Raw genomic sequence first — 17,253 nt, 5'->3', positions numbered from 1 at the left:
CTCTTTGTTTTGAGTAAGCGTTTAATATGGTGAACTGTGAAAATTGTCTTTAGTCTTTTGAATAGTTTCTTGTGCTCATGGAGAGAACCCAGTGTGTGTTGAACCATTTGAAAATCTGGGATATGTTTGTTGAATGAGCTACTATACATTTTCGCTTCAAACCAACAGACACAGACAACTATGCTGTTATGTAAAAACTCACCAAATTGATCGTAGTCGTAATGATGAAAACTTTGACTTCTATAGTAGGTTTTGATTTTTGTGTTTATTCCATTATTATCAACTCAACCAAATTATAAATACGATGGATGGAGGGGAGATTTATCATTTATGTCCTCAGATAAATCTCTGTAGAACTCAGATTCTTGTAATTTTACTTTAGAATGATTCGTAACAAATGTTTGTTTCATTGAATGATTCGCAAAATATGGACTCGATTGTCTTAAATTTGAAGATTTGACGTTCGGAATTGAAATGTTAGGGCTGGATTTGAGGAATAATTTCGTACCTGTCGCTGTTGTCTGGGCCTCCCCAATAATTTTTACATCCCTTGGAATACACAAACGAGAACGACGACTCTAATGATCAAGGAATCTTACTGTCGTACTACCGACCTCACGGGTCACATTTGCGAACCAATGAGGAAGAGGAAGACTTTGGCGGCAGGCGAAGCCATGTATTTTCTTGAGCCACAGGAGGATGCTGCTGTCGTAAGGATATACCCATTCTGTGTTCACTAAGAAAGAGCTACAGCCTAGCTATGAATTCTGAAGAAGATGACGCCATACGGTTACTTCTTTTTTCAACTTTTATACTTTGCATCGTCCCTTTAGTGTTTACTGCATCAGGGGTAGCCATTGTATCCGGAGAACATCATGATATCATTTTCAAATCTCTTCTTTCTTATTGTTGCACATGCACTGTCGGAGCAACGTTATTCCATTATAATTTCCAACAAAAGACTGTTAGTTTTTATCTCATAAACCTGGAGTGGAGGGGAAGCTTCAATCCAAAATTTTAATTTTTTTAGTGGCCAAGTTTTTCCCCCTAAATTATTTGTTCCATCCACTTGGTCTGCGAATTTCTTTGGCTTCTTAGACAGGTCGTTGATGTATGTTGATTTAACTTATGTTTTGTTTAGGATTCAGTCTTCCTCTCGTGAGCATGAGACTGAGAAGCTTTCTTCCAAGGCTACAGTGGGATCGGTTCCAGGATTTCGATTTTCTTCTGAAAAAATCACGAGTTTTGGAAACATTCAGTTTGACGAAGAAGTCAAGAGTAAAAGATTAAGCTCCATCAAAGCTTCTATTGAAGGAAACGTGATATTCCTTCATCTGTGGAACGATGCACTTGTCATGTTGTGTGTAATTGCTAGCTTACTGGACCCTTTGTTCTGTTACGTTCTAGTTGTTGATGAAAAGAGAAATTGTATTGGGTTCGACAAGAAGTTGAGGTTGACCGTTGTAGTTCTGCGTTCACTCGTTGATATTGGCTACATGATTATGATAATCTTTCATTTTCGTATTGGATATAAAGCGTCATATGATGCAAAAGATGGAAGACTTTTTGCAATAGCAAGGAGATATCTTTTATCTTACTTTACAGTTGACATTCTTTCACTTCTCCCTATCCCACAGGTATGGGCTTTTAGTTTCCTAGAACTTGGAAGATTAGATTATATATGATCTCTAGTGACGTTGATCTAAACAGTATGAGGAAACATGTGCGCAGGTGGTGATTTTATTAGTCATTCCAGCATCAAAAGGTTCTCATTTTACAACTGCAATTAAGTCAATGAAATTTGTTTTTGTAATTCAATACTTGCCGAGACTCTTTCGAGTACACTCATTCTTAAAGAAAGTTAGATGGAGTTCTGGCATTTTACACGATACTGCTGGAAGCAAAGCTATGTTGAATCTCTTCCTGTATATGCTTGCCAGTCATGTAAGTTAATTGCCAATTTTTTGTGCTGGGCTGTATTATCTACTTGCATTTTATCAATTCATGTGACTTGGGCAGCTTTTGAAAGATTTTATAGGACCAAAGTGAGATTGACAGGATTAAAAAAACGCAAAAACTTGGAATACATTGATCTTACATGGATTTTCTCATTCTTAAGTTATCTTTAGGAGTCGGTTTTGAACTCTTTTCTTGAACGGCTATGTTGATGCTGACAAAAAAATATTGGTTTCTTTGGTGTTGGAATTATATGTTTTTAAGCACATCCTTTTTATCAACTTGTAACTGCTTCAGTGAAAGTAATGTGGCTTTCAGTTAGAAAATATAAAATCACAGGCTGCAACTTTTTTTGATGGTACATTCAGAGCATCTATACTTTTTCTTTGCCTATATCTTTAGCATCAACTCAGCATTTATCTGGTCCTTTTAGGTCTTTGGAGCCTTTTGGAACTTGTTTTCTGTTGAGCGCAAAGCAAGTTGCTTGGAAGTAAGGTGTCATAGTCATCCATATTGCCCTAAAAACAGATCTCTCAACAGCTTTGTTGAGAAATCCTGCATGGATGCTTGCTCATTATCAAATGACGCTTTCAAATTTGGAATATTTGATGACGCCTTTAAGTTTGGTGTCGTCTATTCATCTGATTTCATATGGAAAATCTCTTATTGTAACTGGTGGGGTTTGAAGAACCTGAGGTTTGTACTTAAAAGCCTGCGTATTCTGAACTGGTCCTTTAACCCTTTTCTGTGTTAACAATTTAACTTGAATGTTTTTCAGTTCATTGGGTCAAGGCCTCGATACTAGCAAGCATATATGGGAAATTTACTTCGCAACTGCCATTACCATGTCTGGCTTGGTATTATTTGCATTTCTAGTTGGAAATTTGCAGGTCAGTGCCAATTAAAATCTTCGATGTTTCTTGATTTAAATATTGTTAGCTTTCTTTAATTATCAGAAAGTTGTTTTGAGTTCAATTGACAATATGGTATAAAATAGACACTATGTCAGTCTGCTGAGGTTTTTTTTCTTTTTTTCTTTATTACTTTTACATTTCTCTTCTCTGTTGCAAAACAGACATTTCTACAGGCAAACTTTGCAAGAGTGGAGGAATTGAGATTGAAGGGGCAAGATATTGAAATGTGGATAGCCTACCATTCGCTCCCCCGTGATCTAAAGAAGCGAATCAAACAATACGAGAAGTATAGATGGCGGAAAACCAGAGGTGTTGATGTTGAGAACATTCTCCATAACCTTCCTAGAGATCTTAGAAGGGACACAACAAGACATCTTTGCTTAGGTGTAATATCGAGTGTGAGTTTTTGTTCTGATTTCTAATTCAATTCATGGTGTTGTATTTCACTTCATAGTTATCTTCTGATAAGTGATACATGATGAAGGTCTCCATGTTTCAAAACATGGACGAGAAGTTCCTGGATGCAGTCTATGGTTTTCTGAAGCCAATGCTGTACATTGAGCATAACTTCATCGTTCGCGAAGGAGAGCCGCTAGACGAGATGATCATAATTCATGGCAAATTATGGATCTATTCTTCCAATTCCAGTAAGGATGATGAAACATCATGTTCCTGGCCGGGCACTAGGAGCCTTAAGAAAGGTGATTTCTTTGGAGAAGAACTTCTAAATTGGGTACTGAAAGATCCATTTTTGTCCACTGTCCCCATATCCACAAAAACTGTGGCTACACACACCAAAGTGGAAGCATTTGTTTTAAGCGCAAATGATTTGAAGTGTGTGGTCTCCAAATTCTGGTGGCTTTTCAGCAGAGAGTTCAGAAACGATCCTGTTTTTAGAGAGCGATGGGCACCTTGGGCTGTCCTTGTCCTGCAAGCTGCGTGGCGCCGTTACGCCAAGAATAAGCGCGTCGAAAAAGAAAAATCTCAGCTAGGATTGGCCACTAAAAGTGGGAAAAATTCAGAAGCTTCAGTCACCACCTATTTTCATGCCGCTGCATTCGTGGCTCGTGCATTACATGCTTTGAATCAGAGGCGAAAAAGAAGAGACGGAAGCAAAAAGTTGCTAGAAATAGAAGATTCAAGTAAAAGCAATGACTTGCCAGAACCTAGCAACGTCTGAGAAGATTTCATCTGCAACTCTGCATATTATTTATCGCTATGTAATGTAATATTTCATCTTCTCTTTTGAACAAGCCCTCCATTGATTTTGGTTTCCATGTTTGTACGAGGGCGTAGTTTACTGTTCTCAATGGGATTCACAGGATTCCTGAAGGTCTCTACGTTTCATGGCAAATTGTGGATCTATTCTTCCAATTCCAGTAAAGATAAAAGAATCATGTTCCCGGCTGGGCAGTGACAGCCTTAAGAAAGATTTTTTAAAATTGAGTACTGAAAGATCCATTGTTGTTCATGTCGCTAGATTCGTGGCTTGAGCATTCCATGCTTTGAATCGAAGGCAAAAAAGAAGAGACGGAAGCAATAAGTTGGTAGAATTACTAATACAAAACTTATTGCCTACTACATCCTTTCCCCCTCACCTTATTTAAAGAACTCTTTAAGAATTTGACATATCCAACTGAGATAAATAGTAGATTTGACTGTTTGTTATTTGGTCTTTTGAATTTTTTTTTTTTTTTTTTTTTTTTTTTTTTTTTTTTGCCCTCTCTCCCTCCTTTCTCTCTCCAAAAGGTTGCAGAGATACGAACTTGAAGATGTAAGGGCCGATTTTCTTGTCAAAATTATTACCCTCCATTTTCTCAACCATGTGCATGTGCATGCGCTGCTAATTCATCTGCAACAGATTTGGGTCCATATAACAATGAATACTAAATCAGGGCCCACATTTTCAATAATTAAGAACTAAACGTCAAAACGACGTAACTTAACTGTAATTGACATATATCTGAATTCAATCCCCACCTTACATGTTGTATCAAAAATAATAATAATAATTAGGGACTAAATAATTGGTTGGTTATAATTTACCGTATGAAAATGGTGAGTTATGTTGTACGAGGATAAAAGCAGCAAAACTTGGTGTAATTATTTGACTTTCATTTTAACTCAACATATTGTAGTATACATTACAAGAACCAACATTTTCTTCTTTATTTATCAGCTAAGCTAATTGGAATACCAATCAGCCATGGGAAAAGCCAACCATTTTGCTTCTAATAGGATACCAAACCTCAATTATTAAATAGAAGTCGTTAACAATGCCCTCACTAACAGTCGCAGCCACTCCAATACTTCTATGTATACACTAAACAAAACCCATCACCATCTTGGAAAAATGCATTTCAATTCTCAGGAGGAAATCCATCCATTTTTGCCCGAAACTGGGGCGTCGCTCAGTGCCTTCACCTCCCTCTTCAGAAACGATGGCAGCGCAAATGCAGCCGAGTGCATCTGTTTGAATTCCAACCATTATTAACATCAACACCAAAAAATATTGGCACAGTTTAATCCATAAGGTGAATGGATGCATCTCTAACATCAACATCGTATTGGATTTGCCGATATGTTAATCTATAATGTGAACAGATGGATCTAATCTAAGAGAGTTTTCGTGTTGTTACCTCGGAGTTGTAGAATTTGAGTTCTCTTTTAGACTTGAGATGTTGTCCGACCAAGTTCTCAATGGGATTCACAGGGTTCCTGAAATCAACTGTTGGCCCTTCAGTTGAGCAGAGCAGAAACCCAATTACACCACTTGGATATGTTGGAACGCTAGTCCATGCATAATGGACATCCTTAAATGTTTCGCGACAAATCGATATCATATCCTGAATGAGATGTGTATGCAGCCACATACTCTCGGCCATGTTACAGAGAACGCCCCCGGATCTTAATGCTCGGGCTATCGTCTGAAAAAAGGGCATCTCCACTAGCTCCTGTGCAGGACCTACGTAATGAGAAACCCAGATCAGAAGATGAGTTCACAAGCACAAGTCTTCTGATTTTAAAGCTTAATTGGAATCGACTTGAAGATTTTATTTGTCAAAATTTCGTAGTGGATCCTCCTATATCATGCAATTCAACAACTTACCCACAGGATCAGATGAATCAACAATGATGGCATCATACTTCCCTTGCCTTGCATTCCGAAGAAATTCAACAGCTGATATCACAAAGATTATGGACACATTATACAGGAAAAGAGCACAAGAAACAAATAAGAAAAAAGTGTCTCAGATTTCAACCTACCATCACCAACATGAAGGTGGACGCGGGGGTCCTCAAATCCAACAGCTAATTGAGGGAAAAACTTCTTCGAAACCTTGTATACAAGAAAGCAAAGAAAGCAGTCTTTAAGTTATGGTCAAACTTGAAACATGCCACAGCAGCAAGTTATTTTGTTATGAACTTATGATGCAATTCAGCGACATGTTGACTAATGAACAGTTCTCTATGTACTTACATCAATGACCATCTTATCTATCTCACAAATGTCTATGTGCTCCACCGAGTCGTGCCGAGAAATTTCCCTCAGAACTCCCCCATCACCTCCGCCAACAACCAGAACCTAAATAGTGCAATTATATATCTCTTAAAATTGTGCCAATTTTGGATGAGAAAAAAAAAATCATAATAGAGCCAGAGTTGGCAGAGAACCAACAGTTTTTGGAGATGGGATTGAACAAAGAGGGAGATGCGCTATCATTTCTTGGTAGGCACATTCGTCTTTCTCTGTCAGTTGCACAATACCATCAAGAACAAGGACTTTCCCATATGATGCCGACTGTAAAAAAATTCAGATAAACAAAGAAAGGCATTGATCAACAAACCAAGCAAAAGATTTGCAGAGGGAAGGAAAAGCACCAGCTCTGAGGAATGCTATACCTCAAAAACCATAACCTCTTGGTACTCTGACTTTCCTTTAAACAGTATATTCTCTACTTGCAGAGCATGTGCTTCACCTGAAAGGTTACCATTAACTTCATCAGATTGTAAAATGAAGAAATTCGATGCATCACTTACATAACACAAATGCAATGAAATGTGCTTTAGCAAAGTTTCGATGTTGCAAAAAGTCATGAACTTATTTTATGAACATTCACTTCTTTTTCCAGAATAAAGAAGAAATTAACTACCTCAACATGAGACAGGGGACCATTAACAAGGAATATAAGAAAAGCACTCACCCGGCCACATTGGGTTGTTGAAGTAAACATTTTTGCTAGCTTTATCTGAAAAATCATGTACACATGGTAAGCGATGGTGTCTAAAATGTAGCTTCAAATGGAGATTAAAGAAAAGGGAGAATGACCAGAGCCAGACTGAAATTCTGAAAACCAGCCAGAAACAACAGTTGAATGGCATTGAGCCTCAAGCTCAGGGTCTGAAGTCTTAGCCTTCAAGCAACAAGAAGGAATGGCCCCATCTAAACCATTCCCATTAGTCGCCTTCCCATCCATAATCTTCTGGCATTCCAAACTTCTTCCTGCAACGTCCTCCATGTATTATCTTTTTCTCTTCTGTCTCCAGCCTCTGGAACATCAAGAATAACACATCAGAAAGATAGAGAAAGAAATTATGGGAACAAGAATTTTGTCCCTTAGTAACTCATGCTCGTCTACAGTGCTTAAGAATAGGTTGTACATCTCGAAACCATTTGTATCTTTACTGTCTCTAGATTCATGTTTACAGGGGAAGAAATTGAAAATATCCTATAGAACATATAGCATTGTACTAAACATCTTGGCTGTTAGACAAACAGTTACAAGTCACCAACTAATATTCCTTGTTAAACACTGTTAAGACACGACCAAATCTTCACCAAGAAACTCCAACAAACAAAGGTCGAATAACAGGGAAAATAATTGAGCTCTCCCAGTAACGTTTTGAGTTCTTCCAGATTTTAAATTTGCTTTACAAACGTGGCTTATGCTTCATTGCTAGGACCAGAGAATTCATCGATTTACATGAAAAGATGAACTGAGAAATAACAAGGGCAGAGCAGGAACTTTCACACAGCTAGATCAAGAGAATAAGCAAATAATATGCATTGAAATCCATCAGAATAGAGAGTTTCAGACCCTTGGGATAAAAAGAAAAAATCACGTGGAAGTCACGGGGAAAGGTACGTTCTCAGGAGTGGAATCAAGGGCACAAGTATGTTGGTACGTTATAGAAATAAAAATAGTACTATTTCCATAAGCTTGAAATCATTGTCAAAAACCTTCTACTGACCAGATTCTAGGTCCCAAGTAATAAGAAAAGTTTATTTTAAAATGAAGAAAAGTTCAGATTTCCCACTTTCTTTATCCGTTTCGCCATCATACCAGTTTATAAACAAATGTTTTTGAGTCAGTTGTTCAACAAGAAATGAAGAATATAAAACAGGTTGCCAAACCAGAAAGGGACAAAATAAGGTAACGTGTATCCCCATCGATCTCACAATTCACACACACCGACTAATAAAGGGGACCAAATCAAAATGTTTTTTTCTTTGTTTAGTTTCAGCTCCAAAAAGTGCCCAAATTTCCTCCTCCTGTTCTTTTCCCGAAAATCTGCAGGATTAAGAAATGACATGACAAACATAGAAAAAACCTGTGACTGACTATTCCGAGATCTCTCCGTCGAAAATGAAAAAACCCAAACATCACTAATCGAGGCTTTCACACTCCACCATAGAAACGTATGTACAGAAGATTAAGATTTAAGAGAGAGTAACAGTAGTACAGTAGAGAGAGAGAAAAAGAGAACGAATTAAAAACGAAAAATTGAAAGTTTACAGTGAAGGATCGTAGAATGACGGAGCGAGGTGGAAGAGAGAATCTGAGAACCCCCTGTGCCTGGACTGGACTGTGGTGAGAAATTTCGTTCCCTCTTGATGTGGAGCTTGGTTTGGTCGAAAATGGCGTTGGGTTATATATACAGATGATTGTGAGAGTGGGGATTTGAGTAGAGCAGAGATTGAACACTGAATTTGACCGCAATGTTATTTTAATCAGTGATTCTGTGCCCACAAAATCAAAATTGGGTTTTACAACTTTGGATGAGAAGAAGCGTTGAATGAAGTAAGAATTTGTAGTCTCAAATGGAAGTATGGAACCAACTTCTTTTTTCTTTTTTCTTCTTCGCTTTCGTTTTCTTTTTCGCTGCACAAACAAAACAAGCAGAGTCTTCGATACGAAACCTTTGTCTACAAATATATATATATATATATATATATATTATTTTATTCATTTTAATTAAACAATTTTTAATTAATCAGGAGCTTCGTGTTTCTTCTTCTTCTTCTTCTTTAATTGGAGTCAAGTCGTAATCTTGCACGTTAATAACGGTTTACGTTTTAGGATGAAAGTTTGGAAAATATAATCATTTTGAAGAGAATGACCTTAAGCTTTTTTTTTCTCTCTCCTAATGTTGAGGAGTAAACAAATTTATTGCACAGACGTTACATTATTACATCTCATTTAATGAAATTATTTTTTGCTAAGTCTCGTGTAAACATATGAAAATATGGATAGAAATTTAATATCGTAGTTCGATTTGGACTATTTTTTTTCTTTCATATTTTGATCTTACATGTAGTTTTTCTCCCTGCAAAAGAAAGAATATATAACATTGTTAATCATTGTCAAACTGAATATATATGGATTACGACTATATATGTTTAAAGTTGGAATTTTTAACTCTACATATTTTCGTCTATCCAACGAAAACAACATTAATCATGGTAAATCCTGAAAGACATAAGTTCAAACTAACAAAGAAATAAAAAAGATTAAAGAGAAAAATCAATAATGAAAGTGATTGAACCACGGGACCCACTGCAAATGAAGTCTTTAGGGTCTCTTTTACAACTTTGAAGAAAGCACTCCTGCCAATATAATAGTCATTACCAAAAATTTCCTCCAATATAATTATAATTTAAATATTATATCCATTTTATTTGATTTATTTTTATTAGTATACTTATAAAAGGTTCAACTTTTATTCCATTCATACTTTTAAAAAGTGATTATTTTGTAATTAAAATGAATAAAAATTAAAAATATAAAGACTAAAATATACTTTCTTTTTTTTTATACACAAATCAAAATTAGTAAAGTGACTTTCACTTATCATTATTTTTTTTCCATTAGAACGAGTAAAACTCAATAATAATTTGTAGCATGTTAGACAAATTTAGGAGATATTTATGCAGAGTATACAAATAGTTATACTCAAAAGAGAAGAATACAAATAATAAATTTGTCTTAAGTTTAGAGATTTTAAGAGGGAGCAATTTTTATTTTTTCTTGTGATATCTTAATATAAAACTAAAACAGTTACTCTTGTTTAAATTATGAACCATTATTATTCTAGACCTCATAATTAAGTTTGCTCGTGTCATATTAGAAATGTAATAATTATTTAGATTTAGCTTTCCAATATAGCTTTTGCTTTTTCCTTTGAATTCAAGTCACAAACGTTAGGTAAGACTCATTCAATATGTGTTTCCTTTCCACCCTCACACCAAATCTATGGTGATTTCGGTTCAATTATAAATTTGATCTTTAAATTATTTCTATTTGATCGGTGGATTTTAAAAAATGTTTAATAGATATATAAACTTTAAAAAATGTCTAATATGTTCTTAAACTTTCAACTTTGTATCTTATAGGTCCTAGACATTTTTTAAAAAAATCTGAAGACCTATTAGACAGGAAGTTAAATTTTGTATTAGAAGTCAAGGCTATTGACTTTTTAGCTTTATATCTAATAATTATAGTTTTCTGGATTTTAAAAATATCTAATAAGTCTAAGATTTAGAAACTTATTAAACATTCTTTTTAGTTTGGGAGCTATTAGACACATATTTGAAAGTTTACATGACTTGTTAGATAATTTCTAAAATTCAAGAATTCTATTTGACACAACTTTAAAAGTTCAAGGATTAAATTTATAATTTAATTGTAAGCCTTTTTTAATTATAAAAATCATTTGAATTAATAAATATGTAATTTATCATGATTTGGATGAGTTATATAACTTTATTATCAAAATTTATATTTATATTTGTGATATTTTCTACGCTTAGTTGACATTTTCATAATACATTCACAATATTGGTTAATACTGATATTAGATGTTTAAAATATATTATAACTTTAATTTTCATATATATCGAATAGGTTGGATGACACTTGATGTGATCTTTTTTTTTGCGCCCGTGTCACATCAGACTTTGTTTACACAACTAGACATCTTAGGCTATCTTATCGTGAGCAAGATGATTTCTAGTATCGTCTTAATTAAGTGATTTTCTTAGTCTCGCGTAGACTTCGTTATGCAATAATTTTTGGAAGGAATGAAGCTCCATTTTTGGTGCAAGAGAGAGTTTGTATTCCAAGTTGTAGAAATAATATGGCACATATAGAAAAGAGTGTAAAAAAAGCAAACATTAAATTCTAAGTTGGCAACTAAAACTAAAAAACTGAACTGACAAATTTTGGTTTGTTGTGTTGGATCATCAGTCAAGATTCAAGAATCAAATTCAAAGTATATGCCCCTCAAAATTGAACTCCCACCCCATCACTTACAAATTTTCCTTTCATTATTACAAACTCAACCACCCACAACCCAACACGTGTTCTTCTCCTTTTCCTTCTCTTTTGATGCTCCATTATTATTTTTTTTCCCTACATTTGGTAACCTCAATAATTGTACAATTTTATCCATTTTTTTTTTATTGACGTTGACGTGCTGTATGCTCGCATTTTCAACAGTACTTTTATTTAAGTTTCCACAATAAAAGAATATGATAATATTAAAGGTAAGCCTATATTTTCTCAAATTTAATGAATTTCGCCTATTTGAATCCTTCTCTGTTAGTTATTTCTATTATAATATAAAGAATATTTTGAACAATGAAGTGTTATAGCACTAATATGTAATTTAAAGGATGGAGAAGTACATTATATTTTAATTAGAAGACAAGATCAACCAAACCAAATACAATTGCAAACTGTTGATAGGTGGCATTGGCAAGCTCACAGAATTAAAGGTTTTTTTTTTTTTTTTTTTTGAGAAGAAAAGAATTGATTTGAATTGACATAAAGAAGTTGGGATTTGATAATAATTTTGGGATGGACAATCCATTAAGTTGTTGGTTAAGGAGTCTTCTTCAACCAATAATTGTCCTCCATGGGGAATATTTTCATTATCTTTAAATAACTTTTACTTTTCCACCTTTTTTGTTCTTGGCCATCAATAATTTTGCAGTTAAATCAAATTGAATTTTATTAAACCACATTGGTAATTAAGAACGTCATGATGGGAAGGATTGATTTTTAAAAATTAATTAGTTTCACTTGACTGAGAAAATGGTTTCAGGGACATGTTTTTTCGTTTTATTTTTAAGTAACATTTGGTGACTAACTTTTTAATTGTGGAGAGACTAATCATTTTAGAGTATATGATAAAGTTTATTCCACGTAAATAAACACATAGATGAAAAAATAGATATCGAGAAAATAGATATCATTTGGTTTCAAGGAAACGTATCATAAATTTCAAGTTTCTCGCTTCTCTTTTTTAGGAAAGTTCCTAACAATTTATATACAAAATACAAATTATACAAACAACAAAATATAGTTTCTTATTTTTTTCGCACCCAACATTTAAAAAAATATTGATAAAAATATTATTTTATTACGGTTACTTATAAAATGCATACCAATATAAAAAGATTAAATATAACATGATAATTCTGAATATTTTATTCTAAAATTATCATTTTCATGTAAAAATTATTTTTTTTAATTTAAATTTTTAGAAAATAAAATATCAGAAAGGGTTACTTAAACATAAAAGAAAGAACGAGGATAATTCAAACTCACTTGTGTTTCTCTTTTCAAAAAGGAGAAAAAATTAGAGAGAAAAAAAAAAGTTACCAAAACGCTCCAACAATTCGCGTTTTTTCCCACTTCACTTATTATAAGCTGACCCTCATTGTATCAGCCTCATTCAATAATTTAAAGAATCGACCCACTTTATATCATGTCTACTTTAGACGGAGAGAAAAAACGGTGGAGGTGAGATAATTGAAATGGGTATTTTTGGATTCAGTAAGCATTTGAAATTTGTACAAATAGATTCCAATCATGAGAGGATAATATGAGCATTAAATTGAGTGTGTGCACATAGCCTTCATCTTGATTACATTAACTTTTTCAAATGTAACTTATGGTAATGAGGCTGACTGCTCTACTAGAATAGCAATGAAGACCGACATTCGATAGTACTCGGATCGAAAGCCATATGCATCAAGAAAACCGTTGTCTTACAGCGATTTCGGAATGTAGAAAAGGCACATCTTACACTCGATGTAAGATATAAATATACATTGAAGAACAAGTTATAGAGAAAATGAATTAGATGTTATTTCATCGTTGCTGTTACTTAATTCTACAGTCATTTTCAGCACGATTGTCATAGCAGAAGCATACCTCTATCCACAGTCAAAATGAATCCTCGCGAGCTTGCGGTAGAGTCGAGTTTGAAAAAGTCTACACGAAACTTGGATTCCGATGATGCTATGGATGGCAAGGCAGCATGCTGTGTTAAGTAGAGGAACTGTTCCGTTTCCTCAAATCTACTACTATAACACTGATGTTGTCCTTGCTTCCACGAGCCACCGCGAGCTCCGCCAAAACGGCTGCAGCTTCAGCAACATGGCTGTCGTTTGCCACCTTTAACGAAATCCTCTTCATTTTGCCTCCAAAACATCTCCTCACTACGTTGCAGGCAATCTCGTTCGATACAACATCCCACAGGCCATCGCTTCCGAGTATGAGGAACTCGTCGTTGTTCGTTCGCTTAGTCACTGTAACTTCTGGTTTGGAGATGACAAACGGTTTAAGATATTCATCACCTGCAACAAAACTCAGAAGACAATTCGAAAACCTTTATTTGTAGAGACATTCAGTAGTCTAAAACAAATAATAATTGATAACACAGTTTTGTTTCTATCTTTCTCAACCTATATATGAAAATTACATCATATCACAGATTGAGCTAGACAAGGACAAATCTTAAATTTGGAATAAACAGTAGGGAAGAATTGATCCCGATACCTGCTTAAAGCGATTACAATGGTGTTTCGTTTAACAGAAGTGAATCAAAATGAAATCATGGCTCTAGAACCAAATTACCGAAAAACAGATAGATTTTGATTGCATTAAAAAGTTTGGAACTTGCATGAAAGGGAATTTTGCCAACTATATGATAGAATCTTAATTCTCTTTCTGATAATCCATTCCCTCTGGTATCCATCCATTCTACCAAACATTACCTCAGAGATTCTCGACTTTGGAAAGCAATAAGGTAAAAGCAAAAGGGCTGGTCCACAGAACAATCATACTGATAACTGTTTGCATCGGCTTCATTCAGTGAAACCGATAGCCATGTATAGAAACTATCTTTGGGTTTTGTTTTCTATTGTTTTTTTGCTTGTTTTGTACATACCGATCGATCTCGAAGTGGCAAGAACTCCTAGCACCCGGTAGCCATTCCAGTTTATGACCCTTCCACCGGCAGATTCAATTCTCCTCAACTCATCAGCTCTGCCAGGCTACTCGTAATTTGGATTCATATAAGCTAAAAGTTGTACAATATCATTCAAATATTCAAATAGCTCTAAAACTAATCACACAACCAAAGAGTTTCAACTTCGTGAATATCAACATATTATAACTAGATGCATTGTCCAATGGCAGAATAGGAATCAAGAGTCTGAGAAAAGGCATCATCAAATCACACCCAATTATTCTAATAGTCATCACAAACAATGCTCTAAATTAACGCATTTTAAACCCATCAACCAAACAAGGAAATTCTTTTTACTATTTCTAACATTGCAATTACATTATTGTTATCTACTCATTCAAAAATTAATTAATTATCTACCCGAAAAATTCTAGTAATAATACTACTTCCCTTCGTTGTTATTCACGTTAACAATGTTTAAAAATGTTAACGTTTAAAAACGAAGTATAGTTAAAGCATTATAACTTCGTTCTAAAGTTTAGAGATTCAAATCATCGCCCCATTGTTGAACTGACAAAAAAATCGAAGATCTATCCAAGAAACTTGCTAGTGAATAGAGATAGTAGATATTGCGAAAATATATTTACAATTTTTCCTACACTAGCTTCAACTATAAATCCTGACCCATAATAAAATTGTGAAGGAAAAAGTTAACCAAGAAATAAAAAACATGATCAAAGTTAGGTCTGATCCATGATGGATTTTAAAGTTTTAATCCAAGAAGTTTATTGAATCGTTTGGTTTCCAATTCACTAACTAAACTAAATCTCCGTCGATAAGTTAAAACTTTGAGCTGATATACTGCAAATTATTGTCATTTTAAGATTAGAAGTTTAGAAGCCGATTAAAATAATAAAATAAGTTCCGAACGACGTCGTTAGAAGAACAAATTAGCAATTTGAAGTTCACCTTATGATCGTTAGACAAGGGCAAGGCAATACCGTCCCTAGCCAAGACGGCTCGACAATCCCCGCAATTCGCCACCACCATCTCCTCCTCTCCGATCACCGCCGTCACCACCGCCGACCCCACCGTCTTCATCACGGCGGCGCCGCTGCTCACTTCCTCATCCATTCTCTCGAAGCACCTCTCCATCAATCTCTCCCACTCCGCCCCATCCATCTCCCCCCGATCTACAATCTCCTCCGCCACTATCCGGTGCAACCGCTCACGGCACACCTGCGCCACCTGTGCCCCGCCGTGGCCGTCGTACACCGCGAAGAAATCGTACCTCGCATCATTAACCGCCGTCAATCCTAATTCAACTCTCACTTCATCTTCCATCTCTTTCCTCCGCCCTATAATCGACATCTCGCTGTACGGCCCGCAATCGGAACCGCTACTTTCAGAATCAGACGCCGACACAGCCATCGATTCCTTCCGAGCGACTAGATTATCATTCGATTCCGGAGCTCCATGCTCCTTTTCGCCTACATCGGCGGCGTGTATCTTCCTTTGCCAATTGTACCTGAGTTTACGAACTCTGAGCCGCCTCCGACGAGCATTCTTAGTTTTAATCATGGCGAAATCGCACATTCCGGCGGCCGGCCGCCGGAGCTCGGTCGGAGGAAGTTCCCGCTGCCGCTGCTGCTTGTTCAGTGAATGCATGAAAAGAAAGAGAAGAAAAAGGCCACAGGATTGGGGAATGAAGAGCGAGTGGAATGATGGTTATAAAGAGATTGAATATGGGCCGTTGGATTGGGGAGAGAGTTTCAGATGGAAGCCACCTGGGTGGCACGGACCACATCCCGTTGGATTTTAATAATAGAGACGTGGGCGGCTGAGATTAGAGGACAGAACACGTGGACGTCTGATCTCGCGGGAAGTGATTCTGGGTTTGGGAAAAGATACAGCGGAGGTGGGGCCCGGGATTACGTGGCTTCTCGTTATGGTAGAGGGGTCGTTTTCTATTGGCTGTGACGGAAACATTGACTAAAACTGACAGCCGAAGGGACACGCGTCGTCGGGTGATGGGAGAGCGCTGTCGGGTTTGGGCCTCGTGATTCGTATAGGGACGTTACGTGTCCAGAATCGAAACAGTGTTTTTGAAACCATTTGCACGCAACCTAATCAATACAAATACATTACCCAAAATATCAACAAACAAACAAAACAATAAAACCAGATATTTTTCTGCTTAATCTACAAATTCAGGTTGTTACATTTGTGTATACTTTAATTTCATACTTAAATAGTTTTAAAAGTTCCCATTTACTTTTTATAATTTCTAATTTATCTTAATCTAAATCTCATGTATTTTATTCATTTGAAAAGACTATTTCTTTTAATCTTTTACTGGACTCTAGACTTTAATACAATCAACTCACACAATGTGTTACATATTTATCGTAAAAGAAATTGTCAATATGATAATAATTTGGAATGTTTGACTAAACTATATAACCAAATCGAAATTAAATTCCAATCATCCTAACTAAATTCACACTACAATCCAAATCATAGGGACTTGAAACTATGTTGAGAATCATATGGACCAATTTTATAATTTATCCTATAATTCATTTGAGAAATTGGTTCTTAATTTTTGTTTTAGGGGCGATCATTTTCATATTACCTTTCTACATATTGAAAGGAATTGATTTTGATTAGTCAAGTTAAATTTGAATGGTTCAAAAATTTTCTCCTCCCCTTCGTCTTTGAGTTGAAGTAAGCATTGGGTACTTCATTTTGGCTTATTGTTATTAGGGAATCCAAATTTTATAAATTAAAATGGATGAGAGGGTGTCCATGGAGGGTCCGTTGTCCCTAATAATTACACTGT

At 35.5% G+C, this 17,253-nt stretch overlaps 3 protein-coding genes across 5 annotated transcripts; 1 reads left to right on the top strand and 2 right to left on the bottom strand.

Moving 5' to 3' along the window:
• The first annotated feature begins 630 nt into the window (after window positions 1–630).
• On the top strand, window positions 631–4,202 carry LOC111011571 (cyclic nucleotide-gated ion channel 1). 3 transcript variants are annotated; one of them, XM_022285404.2, is made up of 7 exons: window positions 631–789; window positions 1,142–1,637; window positions 1,732–1,944; window positions 2,390–2,652; window positions 2,735–2,846; window positions 3,032–3,268; window positions 3,355–4,202. In XM_022285404.2, exons 1-7 carry the CDS (start codon window positions 761–763, stop codon window positions 4,048–4,050), a joined length of 2,046 nt encoding a protein of 681 aa, XP_022141096.1. In that variant the 5' UTR covers window positions 631–760; the 3' UTR covers window positions 4,051–4,202. The 3 variants fall into 3 exon arrangements, with proteins under 3 accessions (XP_022141096.1, XP_022141095.1, XP_087974931.1); XM_022285403.2 differs by lacking the exon at window positions 631–789 and adding an exon at window positions 817–964; XM_088118805.1 differs by lacking the exon at window positions 631–789 and having other exon boundaries at window positions 977–1,637.
• Window positions 4,203–4,964: 762 nt separating this feature from the next.
• LOC111011708 (spermine synthase) lies at window positions 4,965–9,070 on the bottom strand. Its single transcript, XM_022285575.2, has 10 exons — window positions 8,669–9,070; window positions 7,201–7,421; window positions 7,076–7,120; window positions 6,774–6,850; window positions 6,550–6,672; window positions 6,352–6,456; window positions 6,138–6,210; window positions 5,980–6,051; window positions 5,510–5,835; window positions 4,965–5,339 (listed from the first exon to the last, which is right to left on the bottom strand). Exons 2-10 carry the CDS (start codon window positions 7,388–7,390, stop codon window positions 5,238–5,240), a joined length of 1,113 nt encoding a protein of 370 aa, XP_022141267.1. The 5' UTR covers window positions 7,391–7,421; window positions 8,669–9,070; the 3' UTR covers window positions 4,965–5,237.
• A 4,069-nt stretch (window positions 9,071–13,139) lies between these two features.
• Window positions 13,140–16,122, bottom strand: LOC111011635 (protein phosphatase 2C 51). The gene is made up of 3 exons (XM_022285484.2): window positions 15,381–16,122; window positions 14,391–14,496; window positions 13,140–13,797 (listed from the first exon to the last, which is right to left on the bottom strand). The coding sequence occupies exons 1-3, from the start codon at window positions 16,077–16,079 to the stop codon at window positions 13,487–13,489; spliced, it is 1,116 nt and encodes a 371-aa protein (XP_022141176.1). The 5' UTR covers window positions 16,080–16,122; the 3' UTR covers window positions 13,140–13,486.
• Between the last annotated feature and the right edge of the window lie 1,131 nt (window positions 16,123–17,253).

This window comes from Momordica charantia (genome assembly GCF_013281855.1).
Source record: "Momordica charantia cultivar OHB3-1 chromosome 10 unlocalized genomic scaffold, Mcharantia_2.0 BLBB01000010.1, whole genome shotgun sequence".
Taxonomy (NCBI): domain Eukaryota; kingdom Viridiplantae; phylum Streptophyta; class Magnoliopsida; order Cucurbitales; family Cucurbitaceae; genus Momordica; species Momordica charantia.
Note: the sequence above shows the minus strand (reverse complement) of the source record. Positions and strands in the feature narration are given on the sequence as shown.